Below are 27,734 nucleotides of genomic sequence, written 5' to 3' on the forward strand. Positions count from 1 at the left end.
AATTACCATACCTGGAGGTACTTAAAATATGTGTAGACATGACACATATGAGATGTGTTTGAGTGATCAATGATCTTAGACATCTTTCCCAACCTAAATGATTTGGTGATTTTATGTTAGTCTGTGGGTAGTCTGAGGTCTTGGATGATGTGTACTGAAATATGACTACTTCTTGAAGACAAGATGTGTAGAATGGAAAGAGGAGCTTGCTCTTGGCTATTGTATTGCTAGCTCTTGCTAGCAGCTTGATCCTGTTGGTACATGCTGATCTCATCACAGAGATACTTCTGCTTCATATGCAAATAATGTGTCACACTCCCTACATCTCTTCTGTCTTTTCATTACTTTCACCAGCCTAAAAGTCTGCTGATTTTCAGTTTTGAATATCATAGAGTCATAGAATTGTCTAGGTTGGAATGGACCTTAAAAAACATTTAGTTCCAACCCTCCTCTGCATGTGCCCTCCCTTTCCCTGAGCAGGGACACCTTCCACTAGACCAGGTTGCTTGAAGTCCCATCCAAGCTGTACTTTGAACACATCCAGGTTCTCTGGGCAACCTCACAGTAAAGAATTTTTTCCTTATATTTAATGTAAACATGCCCTCTCTCAGTTTAAAGCCATTCCTCCTTGTGCTTACACTACATGCTCTCTCAAAAAGTCTTTCTCCAGCTTTCTTGTAGGCCCACTTGAGGTACTGGAAGACCATAAAAAGGTCTTCCTGGAGCCTTCTCTTCTCTAGCCTAAACAACTCCAAGTCTCTGTCTTCGTAGGAGAGTTGCTCCATACCTCCAGTCATCTTTGTGGCCTTCCTTTGTCCCATATATCTCTGTCTCAAAGCAGCTGGGTTCTTGCCAGTCCTTCCTCTGGGCTCACATCAGTTTTTCTAGTATGGGGAAGCACAGCTCTCCACAGCTGGCACTTGCGGGCTCTTCCAGGCTGGGGAAAACGTGACTGTCAGTCACAGCTGGCAGGTGTTTGTGTGAAGGGAACGGCATCTCCTCCCTGGCTGAGTTTGGGATCTTGACCCAAGTAGGTCATGTCATTTAGTAAAGAGTATGATCTTATTTCAGACCTGATCCTGGAGAAATGGGGGGAAAAAATTCTGCCTCTCTGATGCAGCAATGCTTCACTGCTTGCTTGAGCTTAACCCCCTTGGCTAATGGGAAGGGGTGCAAGGGGTTCCCACCTTGATATATGAATGGTGCATCTCTGGAAGATTACAGTATGTATGCAAGTATGTATGTATGTATGTACAGTGTATGGTCAAAATCATTTGTCTGAGGAGGTCCTTTGCCTACTGACATGCATGTAGGTCTTCAGCCCTGGTTTAATAATGCTCTTGCACACTGGACATAGCAACCTAGAAGAGAGTTTGAACCCAGATGTATTTCCTTACTCCTGGTTATCTCTGAGTTAAATGCCTATTTTGTCAGGGGTTAATGCTTTAAAACACTTCTGTTTGGTTAAGCTCTTTTAATTGCTTTGTGGTTTAGTTTTGGATTAAATCTCCAACAACCTGTTGTACAGTAAAACACGCATGTGTGCAAAAAAAAAAAAAAAATTACAGAGGCAACTTCTCTGTGTTTTTGCTTTTCCTGGTCCTCCCTAAGTACTAGGTTGAGGTAGTAATTTTTTCTTTTGACAATTACCAGCTCTTGTAAATATACATTGAAGAAAGAAAAAAAAAAATTGAATACTGGAGTCATACAGTAGATGTCTGTCCTTGTCATGGAAAGAAGGATGCAGAATGGGAATGCGTCAAGTCTCTAGGTGTGCCTGCAAATGAGGAAACGTGACACACCTTTCTGTTGAAAGGTGGAGTGCGGATTTTAAGCTTCTTTGGAAAGGTGCTGGAAGCCATGAGGAAAGATGTGTCACTGCACATCCAAGGAACCTGTGAGCTGCTTTGTCTGACTGCCTTGGGGGTTTATCTAGAGATCTGGGATGGAACAATATGCAATTACAGGGTTCTGTCCAGCTTATGATGTACAAGTTTCTGTGACAGAAGGAGAGAAGGTTTGCTCATATAAGACACATATTCTGTTTCTGTGTTTCCTACTAAAGGTGTTCCCTTCTGACAGTTCAGTAGTGAATGAACTTCAAAGGAGTAACTTTTTTTTAATGTAATATGTAGGAAAAATGCCAGTAAAAGGAATAATGACTTGCCATAATGACTCCGCTGACTTGCCCTGTAGATGTTTCATTTTATAGTTGCACAAGTGCAAAAGAATCTAAACAGATACCCTAAAAAGGGTAGCATTACTGCGAGGAAACGTATCTGATCAGGGAGAAGTGGAATAAGCAAAAAGCAGGAGATTGCTTTTCAGAGGGTTGTGACCTTGGGCAGCTGAATATAATGAATGCAGTGTTTCAGGCTGCCTTTTTACCTTACAAGTGCTGCATACCATTGGTATTCATCAGCAGTGACCAGGCTTTGCAGTGGGGAGCATTGCAAAGCATCACCTTGTTTCTGAGAGAATTTTAAAGTTGACAAAATGTAAAAGTGTTCAAAGTGCATGCAGTAAACTGAACTTAATGGATTTCTAACTTTACCCACTATATAAACTTTACTGCTGTATCTTCCTTCTATATTGATCCCAAACTCTCTTCTATATTAAGTTGTGCCTTCTGCCTGTATTACAGTGGTGTGAAATGCCACCTGTGCAGCTGCTTTGGTGTCACATTGCCTCTGGGAAAGCGGAGGTTACTTAGCCCTGATTGTCAGTCTTCTGCTCATACTGTGCAACAGCTGAGGAGACCAGGCTGGGATTAAATTTCTCCTCCTCTACTGCCACCTAATTTTCCTTGTCCTGTGTGTTGGCAAAGTGAATTAGGTGTTTTCAACTGCCTGTTGCAATTTAGTTTTCTTTAGAAACATATGATTGCAGGTTTGAGAAGTAACTCATAATAAGCTGTTTCATGTTTACTGACACCTTTGTGTTTGTTTTATGGTTGGTAGGTTAGATCCTGTTTATAAATTATATATGAACAATGAATTTTGAATTGAATGACAAGTTACTTAGATAATAGGCTTCTATTGTTTGCGGTTTGACACATTTTCTTCATATTTCAAGAGAAAATTGAAATACATTGAATTACAACAGTGATCAAATCATATGTGTTTTACATCTTTGTTTGTGGCTGAGTTCTAAAATTTGTTGGGGGTCTTTTCCAAGTTTCTGATCTGAAAAGGAGGAGAAGAAGGTAATCATTGGAGAGGAGGGAATGGGAAGAGCTAGCAATTCTCCTGTCTGCTCAGGCCCAAGAGAAGTGTCCACCAAATCTCAGGGAGTGTTTCCTCCCAGGCATCCCAAAATATTTATCGGGGTCTGTAGGAAAAAAAAAAAAAAAAAGATGATACAGGCAAATGAAAGAAAAGACACTCCTCAGGACTGTAGACAGGTGCAATACTCCTCTTACTATCCTTTATTTCAGAACCTGGAAATGTGAATTAATTCTAGAATAAATGGAAAGTGGAATAATTTTTTTTTCCCCTGTCTCTTCACAGGTGTGCTGGGGAGTATAACTGATGATCACCCTTCAACTCTTTTCCCACCACTCCCTCTCTTATAAAAACAGACGAGATTACTCTTTTACTTAGGTAGTTAGTTCTGTTCTGTTGACTGAAGACTCTCCAGAAAAGAATCTTTTCTGTGTAGAAGTGCAGTACCCATTAATTAGTGTGTTATGAATGCTTTCATACACTGCTGGGATTTAATTAAGGCACTGTTGCCTGCTTGCTTTTGTTTTTTAAGATGTGCATTTCATTGCTGCATGGAAGGCAGTGAGCTTCAGAAAATCAGAGGGCAAAAGGTATCAGATATTAAGCACCATAAAAAGGGCACATGTCCTTCTGAGTTACAGAACCTTTCCCACAGTGAGCTGGTGAGGCATGTTCTGTGTGAGGAGCCAGGCTGAGCTCAGGCAGTGCTCAGCAAGCACAGCAGTGTACCTCTGCATCCCCGATTCTCCCGGTAAGCATCCGTTGTGTTTGCCAGCCTTTCTGCCTCGGGTGCATCGGAGTAAGCCAGTGCTCTGCCCTCTAATGATAAAGCGTGCCATTACGTTTTGCTTAATTGGTTGTGTTTTAATCAGGTGATCTCCAGACAGGCAATTTGGAGTTGCTCAGTGATTATTGTGGTTTGCAGTGTACAAATTAGTGTGGGAAGTTGCTAACATTAGCCTTCCAACTTAGGACTTTAGTGGCAGTGTCGGCTCATTCAGCTTTCATCTGAATTGCAAAAGGGAAGCAGGGAGATCATGAAAGGACACTGTTGCCTGCCATTTGCTGGGACTTCTATGCTCTGTAAGAGGTGTGATCCTGTTTTCCAAACCTGCTTCTAGAAGCCAGGCAGCACAGGTGGGCTTCAGACATAGAGGAGTATGATTACTCTCCTCCTTACCACCTGGATTTTTAGTATTTTTATTTATTTAATTTTTAAGGATGATTAGGTTGTAGAAATGTAGTACTGGTTCCCTACCATCTCAAGTGGTTTCATAATATATGTTGGACCCGTTCTGTATGATCCTGCAAGCCTGATAACATCTGCCCAAGGCTTGATAACATCTGCCCAAACTTCCCAAATGCTCCTCAGTGCTGCTGCTACCCACTTTCGGCAGGCCAGAAATCCATGCTTTTCTGGCTGGATGTAGACATGATGTGTTTAATCCACGGCAGGATTCCCTGGGCTCCCATTCCTGCCTTTGAGCTATGGTGCACTGCCTTGTGCCCACCCTGAGGGACCACACGTGTGTGGGGCAGGCTGCTGGGCTGTCCAGGTGTCCCTTCTATTGGAGCTGGTGTTGTGAAGAGGTGCTTGTCCCAAATCCAGGATATTGCCCTTGAGTTTTAGCAGAGCATATAAACAGGATGGAACAGGGGCTGCTGGTAGAAGCTGTTCAGTGAGTCACTGTGGCTTGTGGGAATGGAGGACCTGAGCTCCAACTGATAAGGTCTCAGCAGCCCAAACCTTTCAACTGCTTGTGGTCAAAGGGTAGCTGGAATTTGTTCCTCAGCAAGGGGTCAGACTGGTCAGATGGGCTTCAGAAAGGCAAGGCTGAAATGCTAGTTGAAAAGACTACTGCAGAGGTGCAACAGATCCTAATTTACCAATGGTTTTTCATCTGTATCCGTATTCTATAGAAGTTTACCTATATGCAGGGTCCTATGGATATCTAAAGGACATCATAGGTAAGCAAAGTTAGCAAAGATTTCTGGTGTTTGTAGGGCAAACCCCATATAGCTTGCCAAAATTTGATTTAAGGAAAAAGAAATAAAAAAAAAAAAAAAGCCCCCGCCAAAAAAAAACCCAAAAAACAAACCAAACCAAACAAAAATACACACAAAAAAACCCCACCAAAAAAACCACAAAAAAACACACCCAAACTGAAGCATGAATTAGCCAAGTAAAGAAATAGTTCAGTATAAAATACATACTTCTAATATTTGTGTCCCTGTGGCAGGAGAGATACGTAGCAATCACATTGTGAAAGCAAAGCTGCCAAGTGAAATGAAGCATACTGAATCATCAATTGTAAATTCAATGTGAGGGGATCAATACAACTTAGCAAAAGAACTTATGACCTGACATCTAAAATTCTATTTTCAGTAATCAGCATTTTGATTTGTAAAACAATGAAAGAACTGTAGTGCATTATTCTATTTTCTCACTTCTTTTCACACTTACTTTCTTAGTCTTGGAATAAAGTCTTGCTGAGTCTTATGGCACCAAAGTGTGACCTGTGCCTCTACAAAATCCTGAGTTTTCATTTCAAGCAAATATGGAGCTTGGAAGAACAGAGGGGGAAAAATACTCCAAACTAATTACAAAGAATGTGAGCCGGATCGGTCAGTTTGTTTTTGTCTTTTGTCTCTGACCTTATAGCTGTTTTTCGTAACAATTAAGTCTGGAAATACTGTGCTTGCTTGCCCATCCCTACTTCAACGCACAAAAATTGTTCATGTTTAAACTGGTACTTTTTACTCAGGGAGACATAAACAAAATACAAAAAAATACCTCTAATGTTTTCAGACCTGTAAAAGGGTCATGAAAACTGACAATATGGAATATAAAACTAAAGTGGAACCTTTTGTATTTCAGTGCTAGTAAATTGAAAAGTGAAAGCTGTAGTATTATTCTTGGGAATAATTTTTAAATATGCTTGTTACCTTGCACAGTCTACTGCTTAATATGGATTAGTTTTCTCACACCAGAATCCCACTTGAGTAAAATTATGCTTTCCTGGAATTGCCTGCTTCTTTGGCAGGGAAAAAAAGGAAAAAGGCAATGCTGAGCTTCCTAGAAGGCAGGAATAGTCCCTACCTTGCTAAATGCAGTTCCTCCTGGTTGCTTTTAGGTGCATCACTGGCATTGTATCAGGTACATAGAGAACAACCTTAAGAACTGAACAGTACTTGACTAATGAACCTAATGAAAAGTCTAATGTCTCATGAAAGAAAATGGAAAATGCTTCTCTTCAGACCAAATGTGCCAAAATTAATGTCTTGTTCCACTTAATCAGCTTTGAAGTACTCAATTAATATGTTCCTCCTCAACAAATGCTTTGAAATGAGACTGAATATGTACATTTGCAAGCAGAAGTTCACATTTTGGAAACATGACTCTCCTTAGGCTTTACAGACAGTCAATGAGAAACATCTCTTAAGTTCAGTCTCAAACTAAATCTTGATTCGGAATGGTTGGTCTCTCCCATGCCCTATGGCTGCTGCTCGTGAGTTGTCTTGCCTGGCCTTTGCTTTGTGTCCAGACAGGAGAGGCAAGAGAAAGGTGAAAAAATTGCTTGGGTGCTTTGCAAAACTTGTGAAAAGTGGTTTTGAGACTATTAACGACCTGCGGCAGATGACTTTTAAGTTTTTAAGGGTAAAGTTTCTGAAGAAGAGCAAAGCAGTGAGGCTGAGCTCCAACAAAGAGGGTAGTGAAGAAATTTCTACCATTGCTTTTCCTCATTGGTCTTTGAAACCCCAGTCCCAAGAGGGCAGCTTAAGCAGGCAATGACCAGAGTAGAGAGTGTTAGTATGACTTCTCACACATGTGGGTTTAAAAATCCCTCTCCCCACTTGATGTGTGTTTATATGTCATGTAGCATAGGAAAACATTGCCAAGCTGGCAGCTTTTGGACTGAGGACTGAGCCCAGGCATTTTGGCATTTTGGCAGGCTGTTCTCCTTTTCCCTGAGTTACTGGTAGAGCTGCACAGCAGTGTAAGACCTGACTTAGATGATGTGGCAAAAAGTATGCAAGCAAAGCTAGTGGTGATTGAAATTGTCTTGTTTGGGCAGTCATGCTGGGACAACTCCTGCTGGCTGCATTGCTGTAGGCTTTGGTGAGCGATTCTTAGTGGGGTGTCTCTTCCCCTGGTGCTTTCCTGCACGCTGTCATTCCTTGGTTCTGTGTTCCTTAAAACACCTGTTGGAATTTTTGTGTTTGGCTTTATTGTTAGGGTTTTTTTGTTGCTGTTGTTTTGTTCATGTGTTTTTGCATTTGTGGTCATGACTGCAATTAATTAAAAAATGAGTTTCTGGAAAAATATGAGTGCTTGACAAAACTGTGCTGTCATCAAAGACAGAACTGCAACTCCTATTGAATTCTGTGGATGCAGAGTTAGGGCTTGTTTGATTCTCAGGATAAATTTTAAGGGAGGATTTGAGTCTATTGTATATTCCTCTTCAAGAGCTCAAATAAGGGGAGAGAATTACATGCTATTTTAAGATGACCGTGAATACACCAGGATGTCTGTCATTTGCCTGGCCATTGCTACTCCCTGCCCCGATGTAGACCCTGTAGGAAAGATATACAGTGGCCCCAAGCTCTTTTGCCCATGTGCTCCCTACATCTCACTGCTGTCATCAGTAGCTATCTCTTCTTTCTCCTCACCCACGTGTTTTCTTTTTGAATTACTTATCTTCCTTACTGAGTTTCAACAGATTAAAATCCTGCCTCCTCCTTCCAAACTAAGGTGAGAGTGGTGGAGGCAGTGCAATAAGTCAGGCAAGTCTGTGATACTCGATGATGTAAAGTGGGACTTGAAACTGTAGGTCCAGTAGATAGATAAAAATTGCTGTATGTTTCCCTTCTTCATTTTTCCAGTTTTGTTTGTGGTCAGTTACCAAGTAGTACTTGGAGCAATGATTTTTAATTTCAGAATTAATTAGAGGTGCCATTGTCTCCACTGCACAGAAACTGTTATTTCTTTACCTTATGTTTGCACGCATGACAACAAGCTGTTGTCTGCTAGCAGCCTGTCTAACTTGACCACAATTGGTAATGGCTCCTGCACTGTCATGTTTTCGCAGCCATGATCCTGGGGTATGGGTTAGGCAGTCCTGAAAGCGAAAAAAGGTATTTTGCAAAACTTGTCAAAACAGGTTTGCTGAAATCTCTCATGAAAGTCATAATTCAGACTGTACCAATACCAGTAACTCTTCCAAAAAGACTTGATGGTGTCTTCTTGCTGGGTTTGCTTTTGAGTGTGTGATAAAGTTGCTGCTTCCTAGTCATGCAGATATCTGTTGTCCTCAAGAGCTGACAACCACATCTTCAGAAGCTCTAGCAGAGAAGTGCAATTGCTTTTTGATGGAATTGCCTTTTGGCTTTTGAATGAGGTCTAGTAGTGATGAGTGTCTTCACTCTCAACAGCAGAAGATGAGGAGGAACAGGCTTGTCCACCTGCATATATTGGCAGTATTGTCTATGTGCTGTTTGTGTTGGGCATAATTGGAAGATAAAAATTCTTGTGCTGTTATTTGTTGGGGTTTTTTTAAGTTTATGTGGAACATACTATCTTATATGAGGCAGTGGTCTTACAAGAAGTGCTGGTGCCTTCAAAGGGCTGAGGAAGGTACAAATTTATTCTGGTTCCCTTTCAAGTCAGTAATAATATATGTTTTAATCCAGTTTCATGTTTTTAAAGGAGTATACCATCACTACCTCTGTGCTATCTCCAGTTACTGAAACAGGAGATGGAGCCTGTTCAAGGTTAATCAGCAGCTGTTGCGCAGACCTCAGGAGCAGGAGAGCTGGTGCTTTGATCTGATGTGGGGGATTGACAGACGACAGAAACATCTTATTTTCAAGGACATTTTGCTCTGCAGGAAACTAACTCCCCCTGAACTGGTCTTATATCCCATGGAAACTTCTTCATGGCTTTGTTCTGCTTTAAGACAGGAAAGAAAATAGTATCATTTAAGAGACAGAACTAAATTTATTGAGAGGACGGTGTTAGTATCTTACCCGAGTGTTTTCTGAGGAAACTGTGAGTACTGCTGTAAGGGTTTGAAAAGTAATTTTACCCATTAAGCTGGATTAAGTTTATGCCTTGATTTACATAGATAATCAATTCATGAAGTTGAGTTTGCATTTTCAAATAAACTTACAAAGTTGTGCTTTCTCTGACTATGTACAGAGTTCAACTAGTCCTTCTCTGTAACTCTGTCCATCCCTTTCCACCCTATCATCCCTGAATAAACACTGCTGATTCCTGACTGTTGGCAGAGAGGGGAAGCCTGGCTGTCAAGAAGTGGAGCCTATTGGTGGCACTGTCTTGGAGCAATTTCTAGAGTGTTCATTTATTTCTCTTTTGTACATCATGTGAAAGTAGTAAGCACAGACCTTTACAGTGGTTCCCACATTCAGCCGCCACTGATGACCAGCTCTTCTGGAAGCCTTTTCTTGATGGAAAACAGCACCAGGAAAGCCAGGCAGTGCAAAGGAGACCAACATTCTGAATTAAAGAGCAATACATCAGACATACGGTCATTACTGATTGTTTCCCTGGAGTTAAATATGGAAGAACAGGTCTGGTTTTCTGCTCAAGAGGCTGAATGGTTCATATGTGAATTCAAGTCAGTGAGGGATATTCAGCTTCCAGTGAACTTTCCACAGAGTAATCTGGCCAGGCACTTAATATGCTTTTGGGTACCTTTATTTAACTGTTTTCAGTAGCCAAAGCCAATAGGGAAGGGTGAGTTTTCAGAACAAGAACTGACTATTAATATGAAATTAGCAAAGTTGTGGTCTTTTTCTTAATGACTTCTCTGTTTTTATGGCTCTCCCTTAACTGTCATCAGTTTGTGACTTAGGAAAGAGAAAGAATGAAGATAAATGTGGTTTTGGTTATCTTTTGCATTAAAAAGCTAGGTCCTGCTTGACCTAGTTAATAACATCTCTTCCTGTCTCTCAGTCTTTGTATGTGGAGCCAAGCTACTGATGTACATAAACAAAAGGTTCTCTAAATGCATATTGACTATTGTTCCTTTCACTTTGCCAAGCCTCAATAGTGACGTGTATTTTGAATGCAGATGCAGCATTACCTACAGTCATAGCTCTTAATTTAAAACAGTTTTCACTGTTTTGAATCAACTGCATTGATACGTTGGCTGGATTTCACATGATAAGGTGTGACAGAGTAGCATTTGCACTAAGATGAGAACACAGTTGTTATCCATTATCTGCTTTTCTATATATAGACATATATACGATATATATATATAAAATGTAATTAATGTGCAGTTATTTTATTCATCATACAGCATTGATGCATATAAAATCTAACTTGTAATTAGAGTTTTGCAATGAATGCTTCACCATTTTACTTAATTGAGATAAAGTGCTTCATTAATTTTGTGATTTTCAGCATATGTATCCAATGGAAAGTAAAAAAAAATGTGTTTTTGTCATCTCCAAGAACAGAATGCCGAGGAAGACAAGAAGTAGTGTTTGTATTTTCAGCACCAAAATCTTTGAGGTGGAAGGACTCAGGACTTCTCCAGGTGGTCGTGCAGCTGTGAGATTTGCAAAGCTATTTCCTTTCAGTTTTGCAGTCCGGAGAAATTTATTTGTTACGGAAATGATGGCATACGGCTGTTCTTCTACAAACGCTATTCCAAGTATTTTTACAACCTTACTTCATGGAAATAAAAAGTACTGGGCTGTAGTTAGTGCTCTGTGTCTTTCTTTGCCCTCTTACCACAGAAGGCTGGCTTGTCGGGGAGTTCTGGAATAACCCAAGACACCAGGCTTCTCCCTGTGAAAGAGGTTGGTGCCATTGTAGCCATGATGTGCATTGAGAGGATTGTGCATTCCTTCCTCAGGTGGGTCCTCTATGTCAAGTCTTGTCCATAAATTAAGCACTGGTGAAGATTTTGTCACCAGTGCCTGGCTAATACGCTGCAGAGAGATGGCAGCTGCATCAATGTCCGTAGCTTGCTTAGTTTACAAGGTATCTCTTTCCAAGACTTTCTTGTTTTGCCCCCACCCAGAGGGGAAGGCCCATGGACAGACACTTCATTGTAGAGCTACCTTGCCAGGGAGCGTGTTGTATTTGCATTCCAGATGCCTTTGGCTTTGTGAGCTGCATTGTTCCAGCCTCCATTGAATAGCAGCTATTGACCCCTAACAATGTACATTTGTTTAAATCAACCCCTTTCCCTGCTTTAAAAGGCTTATTATAGCACCAGCCCAACCAAGTGAAGGCTTCTGTGCAGGCCCCTTTTTTCCCCTTCATAGCCAGAAAAAAAACTTTGCAGCATTAATTATTTAATTTCAAGATGGAAAACATTCTCCTCCTTCTGAGAGGCTATTTTGAATGCTGAGGTTTTGGCGAATTTTGTTGCAGCTTAATGTTTACAAGCTTCTTACTGCTCTTGAAAGCATAAACTTCACGTTACTTGAGCTTTTGAGATGATGGCAAATAATACATCAGTGGAATAACAGGGGTTTTGTTGTCGTGAAACACTTGAAGAACTCGACTGTATTTTGGCAGATAGGGTTTTTTTTTCCCTTTTTTTTAGGTGGATTGAGCTCACGTAGAAGGAGATGGTGGAGCCTGACCAGGACAGACCTTTAGTGCCTGGCAGCAGGCTGGCAAAAGTATTTCCTGGGGGGTGGGGGTAGGCTGGAACCAAATTCTTTTTGCTTTTTGCTGCTTGTGTTGACAGTAGTATATGCATCTGCCCCTCAAGCCATCAGGTCTCCAGAGCCTGATTGTGACAGGAAACTTTGTTGTGCCTTGCTCCTATGGGGTTGCTAGGTCAAGGCAGAAAAGACCAGTGAAATAAAGATTTCTGGGACCTGGACAACCTTGTAGTCCTTTCATTTTATGCCATAATAATCCCACTAAAAACAGCAAAATATTCAAACGTGGAACAGTGGTTGTCTGATTGAGTGGGATGGTTTAATGAGCTGAGGATTCTTTCTTCTGGTGGCCTGTGTTATGTCAGGAGTATCTCATCTTGTGAGGTTTCTATAGACATTACTGTTGAATGTGTTAGTAAAGTGTTGCCTGCAAGTTGAAGGAGGTTATCCTACCCCTCTGGTCAGTGCTGGTGAGCTGTGAGCTGGAGTGCTGTGTCCAGTTGTGCACTCCCCAGTGCAGGAGAGACATGTATTAACTGGATAGGGTCTAACAAAGGACCAGAAAGATCATGAAGGGTCTCTCTCCCCTAGGACTACAAGCTGAGAGAGCTAGAATTCTTAAGCCTGGAGAAGGCTCGGGGGGAATTTCACCAGTATATGTAAATACCTGGAGGGAAGATAAAAGAGGAGGGAGCCAGGCTCTTCTTGGTGATGCTCAGTGACAGGTTCAGAGGCAGTGGGCACAGGCTGAAACACAGGAGTCTCACACTGAACATCAGGAAACACTTGCTACTGTGGGAGTGACAGAGAGCTCTGTGAGTTGTACTGAGCCCCTGGGCTGGAGGCTCTCCAGAGGTCTATTTCAGCCTTCTGTGATGCAGGAATAAAGTGAGGTGGCCGAGGACATGCAGAAATCCCAGGCAAAGCTCAGCTCACCTCACCTTGCCTTCATTGTATGGCATGGTGCAGCATGGGTGCATCATCACATCGTCTCCCTTGCTCGGCACTCATGCATATGTGCTTTAGACCCATTCCACAGTGAATTAAGTGGGCTCTGCATCACCCAGCCCCACAGGGCTTGATGGGAAGGTGCAAGCCTCAGGTTTTCACACTTGGGCACTCTTGGGGACAGTGAGCTGATGGCAGCACCTCCATTAACCCTTTGTCTCTACATGGTAGCTGTGGTAGATATTCCTTAGTATGAAATATGTAGCTTTCAAAGTTGTCATCACTCCTGTGTCTGTACCTCAGGGACACAGGATATTTCTGTTTGCTGGCTCTGGTGTGGAGCTAGCAGAGGAAGCCCAAGAGCAGTGTCCTCACATCAGCCTGCCCTCCTCTGGGAAGTGCAGGGTGAGAGGTACCTACCCTTGGACCAGTATGGGGATATTCATGATGTTCAAGTGAATAAAAACAGAGCAGTGCCCTGGGTTTTCTGATGACCAAAGTCTGATGTAGACCCAGGAGAGTGGGTGGAAGTGTTCTAACTGCTGTTACTGGATTTTGAATTTCACATTCAAGTCTTATCTACTGCTTTCACCACTTCTGGGGAGCCATCTCCCCATTGTTTCCCAGTCCCCTGCTCCCTGCTGGCCACCTCAGGTACTGGCGCTCTCCTTTCTGCTTCGTCTGCCCTAACCCTGCACTTTTGAGTTGATAAACCTTGCATTTGAACTGCTTGAGAATTGCTGTATACCTAGAAACTATCTTTCTCCAGGTTTTGGAAGTAAAAGGGCAAATGCTCCACAGGCATTTGCGGCATTGAAAATGGAAAGCAGGGTGTGAAAAGATGCAGCGGCAAAATAAAGAGGGGGATTCTCTTACCTTGTCCTCAGCGTCCAGGTGAACTCTTACCATTTACAGAAACCAAACAGCAAGAGTTTTTTAATTCTCCATGAGTACTATTTTGTCTCAGTGCTGATATTGTCACATCATAGAAAGAAGAATAATGTTTATTCAACATTATCTAAAAGCATATGTAACTTGTAATGTGACCAAAGTCCTTGGTAAGCTCATGGGCTACTCACCTTAAATAGGCAACAGAATAAAAATCTGTATTTGTCTTGATTATTAATCAGGACTGCACCCCCTCCACCTTAAAAAGACTTTATGTCTGGTTTCTCTGTGTCAAAATTCAGGCAAGGACAGCCTTTGGATGCTAGCATACAAAATTATTTTGTTTTTTTTCTGTTAATGTACACCCAAACCTTATGATTGTTAGGGTATATCCCAGCACTTTTCTACCACTCCTTTACTTTTTCTTTAGGAGGGTATTTGATTGTTCTGGTGAAAAAAAAATCTCTGTTCTCTGAAAGCCACTAAAATGCTGTTGCCCTGATATGGAGCCAGATGTTTGAAGAGAATGGGAGTATAGTTTGGGTTGGAAGTCAGGCCGTGGGTCACTGCTAATCAGTGTTTTCATACAAAAGTCTTCTCCTGTGCAGGAGCAACTCAAGTGGCTATCACTTATGGGATGGCTTGTGGTCTTTCTCCCTAGTTCTGAGTGCTAGATATTTCTGTTTCCTTAATGCTGCATCTACTGGCCAGGTACTACCTGCTCTACTAGACTGACTTAGGTGTCTCCTATGCCTCCATAGCAAATATCAGTTCTTTGTAACCTTACTTGCTACTAGTTGCTCTTTTTTTTTTTTTTTTTTTTAATCCTCTGCATTGTTGTGCAGCCAAGAGAGGAGAACCATATAAAGGGAAGTAGTTTAGAAAAAAGGTGAAAAACAGAAGTGGTGGGAGTGTCTGACTGAGGTTGAAAATAAACAGGTAGGGAGCCAGCTGGCTTTGGAGCAGATCTTCTAAACTGTGTGTAAATTCAAACACTGTTCTGTAATTTTACATGTGCTAGCATGAGGCACATGACTTAGAGGATTGGCTCCAGCTGCTATTGCCGGCATTTAGGAACTTGTAAAAAAAAAAAAAAAAAAAAAAAGGCACTTTAGTGTATTTCTCTTGTGTTTACTGATTGAGCAGATACCAACAAATACTTGCTAAAAATTTATTTTATTTTCTTTTGCTTGCTTATTTGGATTTTGCTTTCTCTTTCTTTCCTATTCCTTGAGAGGTATTTCCAGAGAAAAATAGTGAGTAGAATTCTTTTTTCAGCTTTTTGTTATGCCAACCATAACTCTTTTTTTTTTTTTTTTTTTTTATTGCAGGGGTCTCGGGTCTGGCTGCGAGAAAATAATCAGCATTATCCCAGCACTGTTCATTCCTGTGCAGAAGGAGTTGTCGTATTCAGGACAGATTATGGTCAGGTATGGGCACTGTTCCTCTATGTTTTGTCTTTTTCACAACTCCGTAGAAAATAAGCTTTCATAGAATCACAGAATGGGTCAGGTTGGAAGAGCCCACAGTGGTCATCTGGTCCAACCTTCCCTTACAGTAACAGAAAGTTGGGGCTGGCACATGGCCAAAAAAATAAAAGCATGTCTTTCAGAGGCAGGGAACCCTTGCTTTCTTTGCATGCCTTTCCCCAGGCAGGAAAGGAACCAGACAGAATTGCGGAGTAGCTTTTGATGGGCAAGATGTAATGTACTCGTGATTAAATTGCTGCTGTGCTGGCACTGTGGGATGAAAATGATGGAGCGACTACATCAGTGAGGAAGGGAAGAGCTGTGCATGTCATCTGTCTGGAGTTCTCTAAAGCCTTTGACACAGAACCCCACAACATCCTTCCCCCTAAATTGGAGAGATATGGATTGGATGGATGAACTCTTTGGTGGATGAGGAATTGTTTGGATGGTTGCATCCAGACAGTGGTGATCAAGAGCTGAATTGGTGACAAGGATGTCCCTTGGGGTTCTGGACTGGGACCTGAACTGTTTAATGCCTTCATCGGTGGCACTGGCAGTGGGATAGAGCACAGCCTCAGCATGTTTTTAGATGACACCAAGCTGAGTGCTGCAGCTGACAAGCCTGAAGGATGGAATGCCATCCAGAGAGACCTGGATAAGCTTGAGAATTGGGCACATGCATATACTTCATGAAGTTCTATGAGGTCAAGTACAAGTTTCATGCATTTGGGTTGGGGCATCCTCTGGTATCCATACAGACTGATTAAGAACAGCCCTGCCAAGAGGGATTGCAGGGTGCTGGTGGATGAAAAGCTGGACATGAGCTGGCAGTGTGTGGACAGCCTAGGAAACCAGCTGTATCAGGTTGTATCAAAAACAGCATTGCTAGTAGGTCAAGGGAGGGAATTCTGCCCCTCTCCTCCACTCTCGTGAGGCCTCATCTGGAGTGCTGTATCCAGTTCTGAGACCCCCAGCACAGAAAGGTCATTAGCCTGTTGGAATCATGAAGGAAGGCCATGGAAATGATCAAGGGATGAAATGCCTCTCTTATCAGATCAGGCTGAGAAACTTGAGGCATGGAGAAGGCCCCAGGGGGGTCTTATAGCACCTTCCAGTACCAAAAGGGGGCCTACAAGAAAGCTGGGGACAAATCTTTTAGTAGGACCCCTGTTGCAGTAGGACAAGGGGTAGTTGTTTTAAACTAAAAGGGTAGATTTAGATGAGATTAAGGAATAAATTATTTATTTTGAGGGTTGTGAGACACTGGAACATACTGCCCAGAGAAGTTGTGTATACCTGAAATTCTTCAAGGTCAGGTTAAATGGGGTTTTGAGCAACTTGGTGTATTGGAAGGTATTCCCCCTTGCGGCAGGGGGGTTGGACTAGATGACCTTTACATGTCTCTCCTATCCAAGGCATTCTGTAATTCCATCATCCTTTTCTCTTGCACCAAGTTATTGGTGACCCAGACACACAAGGTGTAAGGGAGGACATCCACAAAATTAGACTGAGAACACCATGTGAACAACTACCACTAGATAGAAGGCCTCCTCTCAGAGAAACAAGAAAGCCACCTATGTACTGGTGTGTTCATTGTGGGTTGCATGTAAAACCTTTAAAATTCTCAGATTTGGGATGTTGTATATTTTGGCTTTTCTTACTGAAATTTGAACTCCAGTTAGGTGGAAAGGCTGAAAGTGTCTCCTCTGTTGGCTTTTTCAAACTAAAATAAGAAGACTCCATCACGTTAAAGCATCACCATTACATTTGAGCTGCAGCGTAGAAAGGCTGCTGTGTGTATTACGCTCACATCCTGCAGGAAATGTTATCTTAAACATATGGATGCTAACTCTGAAGCAGACAGCATAGTGCCTGTGGAATAGCAGGCCACATAACTTTCTCAGTCTTGCCTGAGAAAGTGGCCTGGAAAATCATAAGGAGGAATTAAAACAATCCTCAGAGATAGAAAACAGCCTTGCAGGTGCTGTTTGCCAGTTTCTTGTTTTCTTGCAAGAGAAGGTCGAGGGGTGGTGTATCCCACTGACCAATGATAGTGATGTGTTAGTTTACTAACCAATAAAAGTTTTCTTTTCTGTACTTTCACGTATCGGTCTACAAAAAAGATCTGAGGCAATTAACTGGGAGAAATTCTCCAGTTCGACTCCACAAGAGAGTCTGTGTCATTCTTCTCGCCGTTCCTAATAGAGTGACATAAACATATCTTTCGTCTTAAACACCAGCCCTTTCCAGTTACCCACGTGTTTACATGGGAGACTACCTGTAGTTTTCACAGGATTTTGTAACCGGATGTGCAGCCATAAAGAGCTTGACTTTTAGAAGTGTTTTGAGCTGCAAAATCCTTATACTTAAGGGAACCGCAGATGCCCCTGTAATAGGGACAGCTTGCTTCGGTGCCTTAGAAAAGAATGGCAGAACTAGTGCTGACATCCACCAGCAGGTAAGTTGCTTGTTAATGGTGTTCTGTGTACATGTTGTGTGTGATGTTGCTGCCTTTCCATGGTGTCCATAATGCAAGTTGAAATTTCAAATAACATGGAAAAAGTCTCAAGTCTTTACTGTGATCTCATCCAATTGATTAAATTTGCTTAGAAAACCCTGGTGTTATAAACATGACTGGGCAAAAAATAGCCTCCTTTTTTTTTGGTGTGCATGTGTTAAAACCAGGTGTTGCAGAATGGAAAGACCTAGGGGTCTGCCTTCAGACCTGTCATGTGGCATTCTACCTCCTCAGTGGGTCTGAGCTGGCAGCTGCACAGCCAAAGTCATAGTAGAAATTCACTGCATTTGATAACCTTAATGATTTCCAGGGCTTGTGGTTTCAGGAGTGGACTTCATGTGTAAAAGGACTGTGCCAGCTGACATTGGTCAATTAATATCTTGTCTTCCATTGCTTTTCCTGATGTGCTTTTAGACCATCCTGCCCTTGCTGTTTGGTTACCTATGGGCTACAGAAGGTTGCAAGCAGGTGAAACGAAAGCAAGATAATGCTTGACTATTACCTCTGACTTTTTGGCAATTCCTATAACGCTTGATATCACCTTGAAGAACCAGAGAGGGGAAGCAAGGGGTGAGGTTGCAGAAATATGGGGTGATGATGCTTTTTGAAGCATAGTTGGTGTATTGATTCCGACATCGTTTTGACAGCTGGAGCTCATGTTCAAGTCTAATGACAAACTGATGAAAGCGTTGGGACCTTATCAAAGCACAGCATTGTTATTCATCTTCTCGATTCAGTAGCTTCTACTAGACTTTGCACTTCTCACCTTTCCACTGAGCATTTTGCATGTCTTCTGAAGACAGTAGCAGGGCAGTGGGACTGGGGAGGTGTGTTGCTGGAGTTGGTTTTGGATTTTACTTTTCTAAGTCTAGACTTCAAGTCTTTGCCAAAGTCAGTTTGAAAAATTATTAAAATTTTGTAGCACAGTACATTACTTCTTAGTTTCTTCTTTCTGTTCTTTTGTGAGTGGTGGAAATTAATTTTCCACAAAAACCTGTAGCAGCATAGAGTTATGTGCTGAAGGAGTGGTTATAGGGAATCCTACTCAGTGTGTAGGTAGCATTTTATAATGATACTTTAACAAGCTGCATAGCAATTTCTTGTTTATTACATGGTGCTATAATTCCTCCTCGAGTGTTCTTGTATTTATTGCCTGAGTGTTACAGTTAAATAGTTTGTTTGCTAATTATAGTTAATAGTATATAGTAATAATAATATAGTAACTGTGATACTGTCATCTGCTGTTGTGAGATATCATCTCTGTGTGAGATGGTTGTAAAACTAGCTGATTTGGTAGTCTGTGAGGAATATCTGATAGATGTGATATGGTGTACGAAAATTGAGAATATCACATTGTAAGTTTGGATTTCCCTGGGCAAATAGCTATGAAATATTCTTTAAGAGAAGAAGAAAAATGTGGCATTGTGTGGCATTGTATGGGGCTAGATGAAAGCCTCATTAAATACAAGGAGGGGAAGAGTACCTCAGGCCTGTATTTCAGCACCCTGGGACAAGATAAAGGAGTGGGAGATGAAAGGTGTGAACTCCCTCTTAGCATGTGTTTATGATGCTGGGCTGCAGCTGGCTCTGGAGTAGCTCTCCAAAGCTTCCTGCAGGCTGGCCTTCAAAACAGAGAGTCTGCAGGGACTGGAAAAGCTACGATGCGCAGACAATTCATATTGTAAATATATTTCCCTTCATAAGCACAAACCTCGTGCTTTCCAGAAGAGAAGATGCTGTTTTGCTAGCTGGTGGGTGGGTTGGTTGTGTTGTTTGGTATTTTGTTCCACTAGTGTGCAGAGAGCTGGTGAAGGGCTCTGTCCTAGATGTTTTGGAAACACCATGTCTATAACTATACTCTATTGATACAGTATATTCATACTTACTATGAATATATTAAGGATGTCAGTGAAGTCTATGAACACTTAGAATTAAAAAAGTACATCCTAATCTTTCTTTCTGTGTTTGTATACATATTCATATATAAGATGATATAGACAATACAGTTACTGCTTTTTTTTTTTTTATGTTTGAGAATATTTTCATTTCATCTATTTTTAGGGTGTAAATTATTTCTTCTTTAAAGGTTTTATTTACAGTAAAGCAGACATTTCCTCATTGTCTAATTGTATTTTTAATGAAGTTGTGTGAGCTTATAAAGTACTCAAGTGAATGTTTAAATAAAATCCTAAAAGCCCTGCTGTCATTCTATGTTTTGTTTGAAATTACTTCCTTGTGTATGTTAAGTAATCCGTGGATCCATTGAGGAAAAACCTCTTTCCAATTTCTCTCTTTTTTCTTTCTTTTTTCTGAATACTGTGAACTTTATTTCAGATAAAAGAGGACTGTGTTGTGCTCCTGACTTGTACAGACACACGTGAAACTGTCTGCAGTGAAAGCACAGATAGCAAACAAAAAAGCTTGGGGGGAGTGAATTCTTTCAGAAGAACCATGTTATGTTGCATGGCATTGATTTCAAGAACATTTTTCTAGTCTCCTAAATAGGACTCACTACTTTTTCTTCCATTTGTACATCCAAATATATATAAAAGTAATGCAAAAAAATATATAGTCAGTATCAAAGGACTCTTTCTTTCTTTTATGTTTTAATGCATTCATGGCTGTTGGTGCAAGTAGCACTATGTTGAAGCCTTGGAGAGTTGAGGACTTCCAGAATACCACCTAAGAACACACATTTTTGATAACATCCATTCCGTTGCAAGGGAAGAAATGTATATGTACGATATAACTAATGTGTGTGTGTGTAGGGGAAATCTTATCTGAACAAACTCATACAGGAAAAAATAAAAGTTGTATCAGTTGATGCAAACTGTCCTCCATCTGACACTAAAATTTCAGGATACTTAATTGCATACTCACTTAGCTGACTGAGAGAAACTTTTACATCAAATGTTATAAATAGAAGCAGCTGAGTGATAATATCCAAAATATGTACGCTCTTTAAAAACAGATGTCATATTTCACCAGTAAAGACTTTGTCAGTTAAACCAGCTTTCAGTGAATTTTCTTCACAAAGAAGTCCTTCACAGCATGGTGTTATGTCAGCAAACATAGTAGAGCTTGGTATTCTTAGTTTCAAATCAGAGGCACTTGTAAATGGTTTGGGCAGCAACAAAAGTATTTTTTCCTGTGTGTTCAACTTACTGTGGCTCTTCTGCGGCATTTCTGCATCTCAGGAATTGGAAGGCTACAGATGTTCCTTGTTAAACACAGCTCAAGTATGTTTTCCATGGAGGTTTTCACTTTTTCTTTTTTTTCTTTCTGGGTTGAAGGCTGGGGGAGTTTCTTATCGTGACCTAGTTCAGAAGTTGTAGACCTGGGCTTAGTCTGAGGTTTGGGGTTTGTTCTTTCTGTTTTGGTCAGTTTGGTGGGGGTGGGGGGCAAAGGGGATCCTTTTGTTTGACTTTTGAGTTAGCAATAGGATTACGTTGAAGTTATTGTGTGGCTATATCAGGAGAGCTCATGTTTTCCTCACTTTTGTTTTAAAATTAAGAAGAAAGCCCCAAACCTGCAGGTAATGGCTAAGCATTTCTCATAAGGACTCTTTTCTTCGCCTTGTGTCCTTTCTCACCCTTACTTGGGACTCTTGTGCTAGCCTTTGCTGTTGTGAGGAGCCCTTTTAAACAAGAGTCTTCCGTTCATATTCACAGGGCATGAATAACACCACTGAAGTTACTTGGCTTAAGTTACTGAAGTCAGTAGGACTGTTTATCAGTAAATGCTGTGTTTGGCTGCATCCATAGTTCATAGGATCAGGCATCAGAGAAGTAAATCCTTCTGGACAGGGATTTTTTTAGCTAGCATTGAAAAGTGTCATGCTTGCTTCTAGCTCTTCTGCATGAAGGCACGAAAATATTTCCAAACAGTGTTTTTCTGGACATTTCCCTGAATTCAGTATCTTTTACCCTTCAAATGCACGTTTACAAGGGAGCATTTTAAAGCAGTCCTTTGTGAGCTCCCTTGTATATACAGCCTCTTAAGAAAATACACAAATATATGCAGTAGGCTTTGGTCTTGGCTGCTTTTAGCATTAAATGAATCCATCCCTTTTTGCAAACCTTTTTTATGAAAACTTCCATGCTATTTAATTTAATGGTGCATATGAAGGGTAGTGACTACTGACTCTGGACATTGGGTAGCTCATGTGTGTTTTGGGCAGCAGATCTCCTGCCTTTGGGGCTCAGGGTCAATGCCAAATTCAGCGGCTTTACAGCAGGAAATCAGATTCCATCTGTCTAAACATTGTAAAGTTCATTTTATTCTCCAGTTAGTTCTCTTAGTTATATTTGGCTTACTTGTAATAATTTTACTGATTAACATACTTAAAAAATCTTGGTGCTGTGACTATTAGTATTTTAATTTCTTGAGGGTTTTTTTGTTGGGTCTTTTTTTGGGGAGGGGGGGTCTTTTTTATTGTTGTTTTTAAGGGATACGTGTGGGAGTTTTGAGTTTGGCGGATGGTGTGGGGTTGGGAAGGGCCAGAAGTCAGCCAGAGCGCCTTTTAGTACTCAGGATTTATCTTCTGTGGAGAAGTGTTTACATCTTTATGTTGGATGTCAAAGTTCAGCGACTCTCGCTGCAAGCATCTGTTGGCGCGCCTGCAAACAGAGTTTGTGACAGATGTGAGCCGGCAGCTTCCTCCGGGAGCATCCACGGGGAGTCTGGCCTCCTTGCCTTGCATGAGTGCACTTGGCTGTCCCAGGGGTACCCCAGCCTGTGGGGCATCTCCTAGAAGGATCTGCGAGGAGGGCTGGCTGTGCCCTGCTCACCCGTACTCTTTGCAGAAAGGGGCCAGTGAAGCAGCGCCGTGGCTGCACGTGCCCTGCAAGCCCACATGTCTCACAGGCCCACTGAGCCGTGCCACCCCAGCTCTCCTCTGAAGCATTAAATGGAGTGTAACTGCAATGCACAAAAGCCTCCCCGTGCCTGGTAAGGGCTTAATGCAACTGCAGCAAACATTTGTCTTAATGGAAATGCTACTTCTAAACCCCAAGCGTTACTTTTCAGTATGGTGTTTGAGCACTGGTTCAAGTGGAAGCACTCAGAAATTGAACAAGTGTTTCGGGCTTTTTCCATGTGTGCCGTCTTCTTTTAAAGTACTTGCTAATTGGAAAAATCTGTAATTTGGGTCTCTTAAATTCTCTAACATATTAAATATTAAAAAGGCATTTAATTACACAATATCTGTATCAGAGAACATTTTTCTGCCCCTAATCCAGGAGCTAATTCAGCTTGTCTTTTTATCCCTTTATATCAAGGGTGATATTTTTACATGACTGCCATTCTCTGAATATTTGTTAAAGGGTAATAAGGAAAAGCCTCTTTTTTGTGTACTTTCCCCTGAACTATGTATCTATTACATAAAACAGAGCAAGTTATGAATTACTTCTTGGATATGTTGCACATGTTCTGTTCTTACTTTTTTCCTGTTACTTGCCTTTCTGCCAAAACCACTATCAATTTGATTGATTTCAGGAAGGGAAAAGTTTTAATCCTGAAGTGAGATATTTTAGAAGAAAGGCTGAATTGTAAAGAAAACACCACAGCAAAACAAAATAGAAACCTAAAAACTAAACCCCAAACCCATCCCAACTGCCAGACCAGGGAGATTGTATTATCCCTGCAAATTGAACTTTCGGTCTATCAGTGCGTGGCCAGTTTTGGTCAGAAGTCAGGGAGTTTGCAAGTGAGCAGTCAGGAGACTTCTAATGCACAAATGATGGGGGCAGGAGGGCTAAGCAATGACCATAAATAACTCCTTTAATGTTAGATTTTCAAGGGTTTTGTTCTGTGCTGCCTAAACATGACAGTAGTGTTTGCTCTAGCTTCACTGAAATTAATTTGTTTGGCATTAGTGTGGCTGTTGTTAAGTGTTTTCCTAACAATATAAATTAAATCTGTATGAACGACAGCATTTATCTGTGAGCAGAGTTGTTTTAATGTTTTAATAGGACCTGACTGAAAGCAGTTGGCATCTGAGATGCTGACAAAGAGGTACTTTCTGCATCCCCCCTGGTTTGCTGTGGCCACGTAATGGGTTGTGGTTACGTAAACAGTTGAGATGTCAGTCTTCTGTCCTGCTTTCTGCACAGAAAATCCAAACCATCTGTCTTTTTTTGGTGCCTTTATTATGCTTGTACTAAAGATAGCAAAACTGCTTTGTTTTAAGATTAAAGCAGATGTACACAGGCTACCATATTAATTTCTTTTGTAAGAGAACACAGTTCAGCTGTTCACAAAACATGGGAAGGAATTCAGGCAGCATCATGCCAAGAAACAACGACAACAACGAATCTGTAGCTCTGTGATGAACAAGCTTGTCACTTTGGTTGTTCCCCTGTTCCTAAATTCCCTTGGATGTGAGGCTGGTCTCATTGTTTAACATTGTTGATGTTTTTAGGAACATATGGTTTAGGTTAACCACAATTACGTGTAGGGATACTTTGCAACAGGGCATTGCTCAGTTTTGCTCTGGTGAGGCTTTGTTCCTTACACTGCAGATAAATGGTGGGTGGATGCTGACATTTTCACTTGGAGAGGGTGATTTGAGCAAAACACAAGTGGCCTAGAGTGTCCTATTTTTTATTATATAGACTTGTCTTTATTTTCATATTATTTTATTTTTTTTTAATTAAAAGTCAAATGACTGGATAATTCTGGACAAGATTTTACACAATGATGGCTGCTGAGAAAATGTTAGTTCATGTGCAAGCACCATTTAAAAAAGTTGATAGTGGCGAGCAGAGGCCACCATCTCTCTCTCCTTTACAATCAGCCCTCTGGGAGCCACTGTTTTGGCAGAGCCATGTCCCATCCCTGCCTCACTTCTCCATCAGGGACTGAGGACTGCGCTTAAGGGTGTGAGCTGTGAAAAATCTCTTTTTTCATTGCTGTTTCAAGTCATAAAAAATATAAAAAAGTGTAGCCATTGGGCAGGTGTGTGGGGTACTGCATTAGGTGTGCTGGTGATCCCAGCCCATGGGCTGGACAGCAAGGGTGGTGAGGTGGGGTGGTACATCTGGTAGGAAAGGAGACTTTATCCACTGGCAGCTCCTCTGGGGAAGGCTTCAGTGCCTCTGGCTGCATGGTGCTGGTTCTGTAGATGGAAAGCTCATTTGATCTTTGCCCTGTCCTGTGGTCACTCAAGTAGTTCCTGAAATCTATGTTACCTCTGTGTACCAGAGAAATGCAGAAACAAAGGGGAATCTTCTGCAGCTTCGGGTACCCTTCACTATACAAGCTAACTTTAAACAAACTAAATTTGAGCAGCCAGACTGGTGTTTCAATGTCAGATCTCTTTCAAAGCTTGATGCTTGAAATACCGTTTGAAAGATGAAGTACTTATTGCAGAGCTTCAGGTTCTTTTAGCAGGCAACACGGGAGCTTCCCTTTGTGATAAGATATGTCATTGCACCTTTGGGAGCCTCATGACATTTGTATTCTTGAACATTTTGAAGTGACTTGTTTGAAAACGTCAAGTGTTCTCATGAGAACACTATCGGAGCAAGATTTCCCCTAAAGCATTTCTGCAGCATGATAATAAACTCTTTCAATGTTAGCTGCAAAAGGAACTTTAAGCGCTCTTTCATACTGGTGCTTTTATTTATGCTAAACCAGGGGAAGAAAATGTTAGTGTAGGTCATGTGCCTCCTCCTCATCCAGCACTCTTTATTTTGTAGAACAAGCCAGGTCCTGTTTAGCATACACATGGTGAAGCTGAGAGACAATTTAAGGAGATTTAAGGAGATTTATCTACCCAAGCTGACTTAATCAAGGACAGTCACAAAATGTACATGGAGAAAACCCCTGCATACCCTGGAGAGTTCAGAAATGCTCTTTTTGCACCGTAGAAAAAGCACTGTGCTGCCCCTTTGCAGTTAGGTGGTTGTGGCACACAGAAAAGGAGAGCGACCTGTACCAGGGGGAGCAATATCAGTCGTCTCTAAGCAGCTTCTGGATGTTCTGGAGTTACAAGGATGAGTCTATATGAGGGTAGAAGTAAAGGGTTCTTCCTCAAAGCAGCCCAGTACTTTGTCACTTTTCCGTTTGTTTGAGGTGATTTTTTCGTACCTCCTACCTGCCCTTTGTTCTGTCTTCCATGCATGGGCTCCTGTGCTTTTACTTGTTTGGTCTATCCAAGATTCTGCTTCAGATTCAGTTCCCATTCATCATTCATCCTGCCCATTGATGCCTGCAGCCTAGTTCCCGGTTTTTCTGTCCGGCCCACGGGTCCCACAGTGCAGGAGCATGGCACAGGACCGGGGCACAGGACCAGGGCACAGGACCGGGGCACAGGGCACAGGAGCAGGGCACAGGGCACAGGGCACAGGAGCAGGGCACAGGGCAGGCTGTCCGGCTGGGGGATGGCCAGCAGCATGGGGACCTCACTGTAAACCCAGCAAACCTCAGCCAAGCACGAAGCCTCACGTAGCCTCCTTGGGCTCTCGAGGAGCACAAGGATCGGGTGACTCCGTTCTCAGGCTTGGGTCAGGGACAGCACGAGTAGCAGCAGTGTGTGGGAGCTGCCGAGGGAAGCTCCGGGAGGTCTCGCTCAGCAGCACCTGGAGCATGCCAAGAGCAGGAGGCCTTTCCCAAGGTGTTCAGCTGCTAAATGTCTGAGGCTCTACTGAAGGCTTGCTCTGTGATTTTTCTCCAGTGGTTTGTAACGTTGTAGCACTGATGACTTTTACAGGAAAGATAAAATCTTGCCTCTTGGAAACAATTGTTCCATTGCCTCTCCAAAGAGCTGCCTGGTGGAATGTTCGTGTATCAAATCACAGGAGTTTTTGTAGGCCTGAATGACACAAAAGTACTGTTTTCACTATGATGATAAAATCAGCTACTTTGAAAAAGCATGCATTACTCCTAAGATGTGTACCTGCCGCTGAATACTTTGTCCAAAGCTTTCCACATGTGGCAGAAATGGGAAACAGATTTGGGAAGGGAGCAATCTTAATAGGTAGAAGTGACACAAGCCTATAATGAAAATAATTGCATGTATTTTACTGCTGATTATTTCTCTCTTGAAAGTGTGTTTTTTCATGAGCATCAGCAAGGAGTTCTAATTAGAAGTAAATAATAAATCTGTTCCATTATTAATGCAGCTTTCAGGCAGGCATTTAATGTACATTGAAATCTGATGGTCAGACTTCATTGGCGTTATCAGTGCATCATTACTGGCTTAAATGCAATTACAGAGAGCTTCTGTCAGGAAATGTAGAGTTCTGACAAGGATACTTCAAGGTCTGCTAGGCATTTGAGATATGTTAATGTTTTTCACGTGTCCTCAGTGCAGGGGTAAGAGAGGGCAGTATTACTGCGTGATCAGGAAAGCAAAGGGAGCGTGACAAAGGCTTGGTAAGTCCAGCACATGAGCATGTATTTCTAGGAAGAATGTGATCACTGCACTGAGTTTGTGCATGAACAAAACCCTTGATGTGGGTACCGGCTGCAGCCACCAAAGACTGCGCAGAAGGTGAACAGGAGGCTAAGAAGCATAAGGCTGCTGGGGATCCATTTTTTCTTAAACAGTAACCTTGGTTTTCTTCTGGGTTGTTTTTCTGGGTATTTTTAAAAATGCTTGCCCTACATTCCCTGTGTGTGACTGTGTTAACAGTCCAGATCAGACCAGACGCTGCTGTGAATATTCAATTACTCCAAATTGGTTGCTGATCTCAGTTAATCCCAAGCATGCTGACAGTGTACGTATCAAAAGCATTTGTTAACATTTCAGAAACGAGCAGAGCTATTGCAGTGTAGTGCAGCGTCTTAATGTCCCTAACAGGCTGATACAGCTCTTCTGGAAAGTATTGTCATGTGTACATATTTTGTATAGATGATGAAATGAGGAAATGTGTGTGTAGGTGTTCACACAGATTATATATATATATATATATATATATATACACACACACACACATGTGCTGTTTCCTAAAAGCAATGGACTTAGATTGTGTCTACTCTGCATCACGTGCAGGTCCATATCTAGAAAAAATAGTGGACAGTAGTAGCCTACAA

General features: G+C 41.7%; 1 protein-coding gene across 1 annotated transcript in view; it reads left to right on the top strand.

Annotated features, from left to right (window-relative positions):
- Nucleotides 1-27,734, top strand: part of MYO10 (myosin X) — a 159,351-nt gene that overhangs the window by 18,509 nt on the left and 113,108 nt on the right. Inside the window, exon 2 of the mRNA XM_058831435.1 lies at nucleotides 15,041-15,139. Coding sequence (XP_058687418.1) covers nucleotides 15,041-15,139 — 99 coding nt within the window. The remainder of the gene's footprint in view (nucleotides 1-15,040; nucleotides 15,140-27,734) is intronic.

The sequence above is a fragment of the Poecile atricapillus genome, chromosome 2 (assembly GCF_030490865.1).
Source record: "Poecile atricapillus isolate bPoeAtr1 chromosome 2, bPoeAtr1.hap1, whole genome shotgun sequence".
NCBI classification, from domain to species: domain Eukaryota; kingdom Metazoa; phylum Chordata; class Aves; order Passeriformes; family Paridae; genus Poecile; species Poecile atricapillus.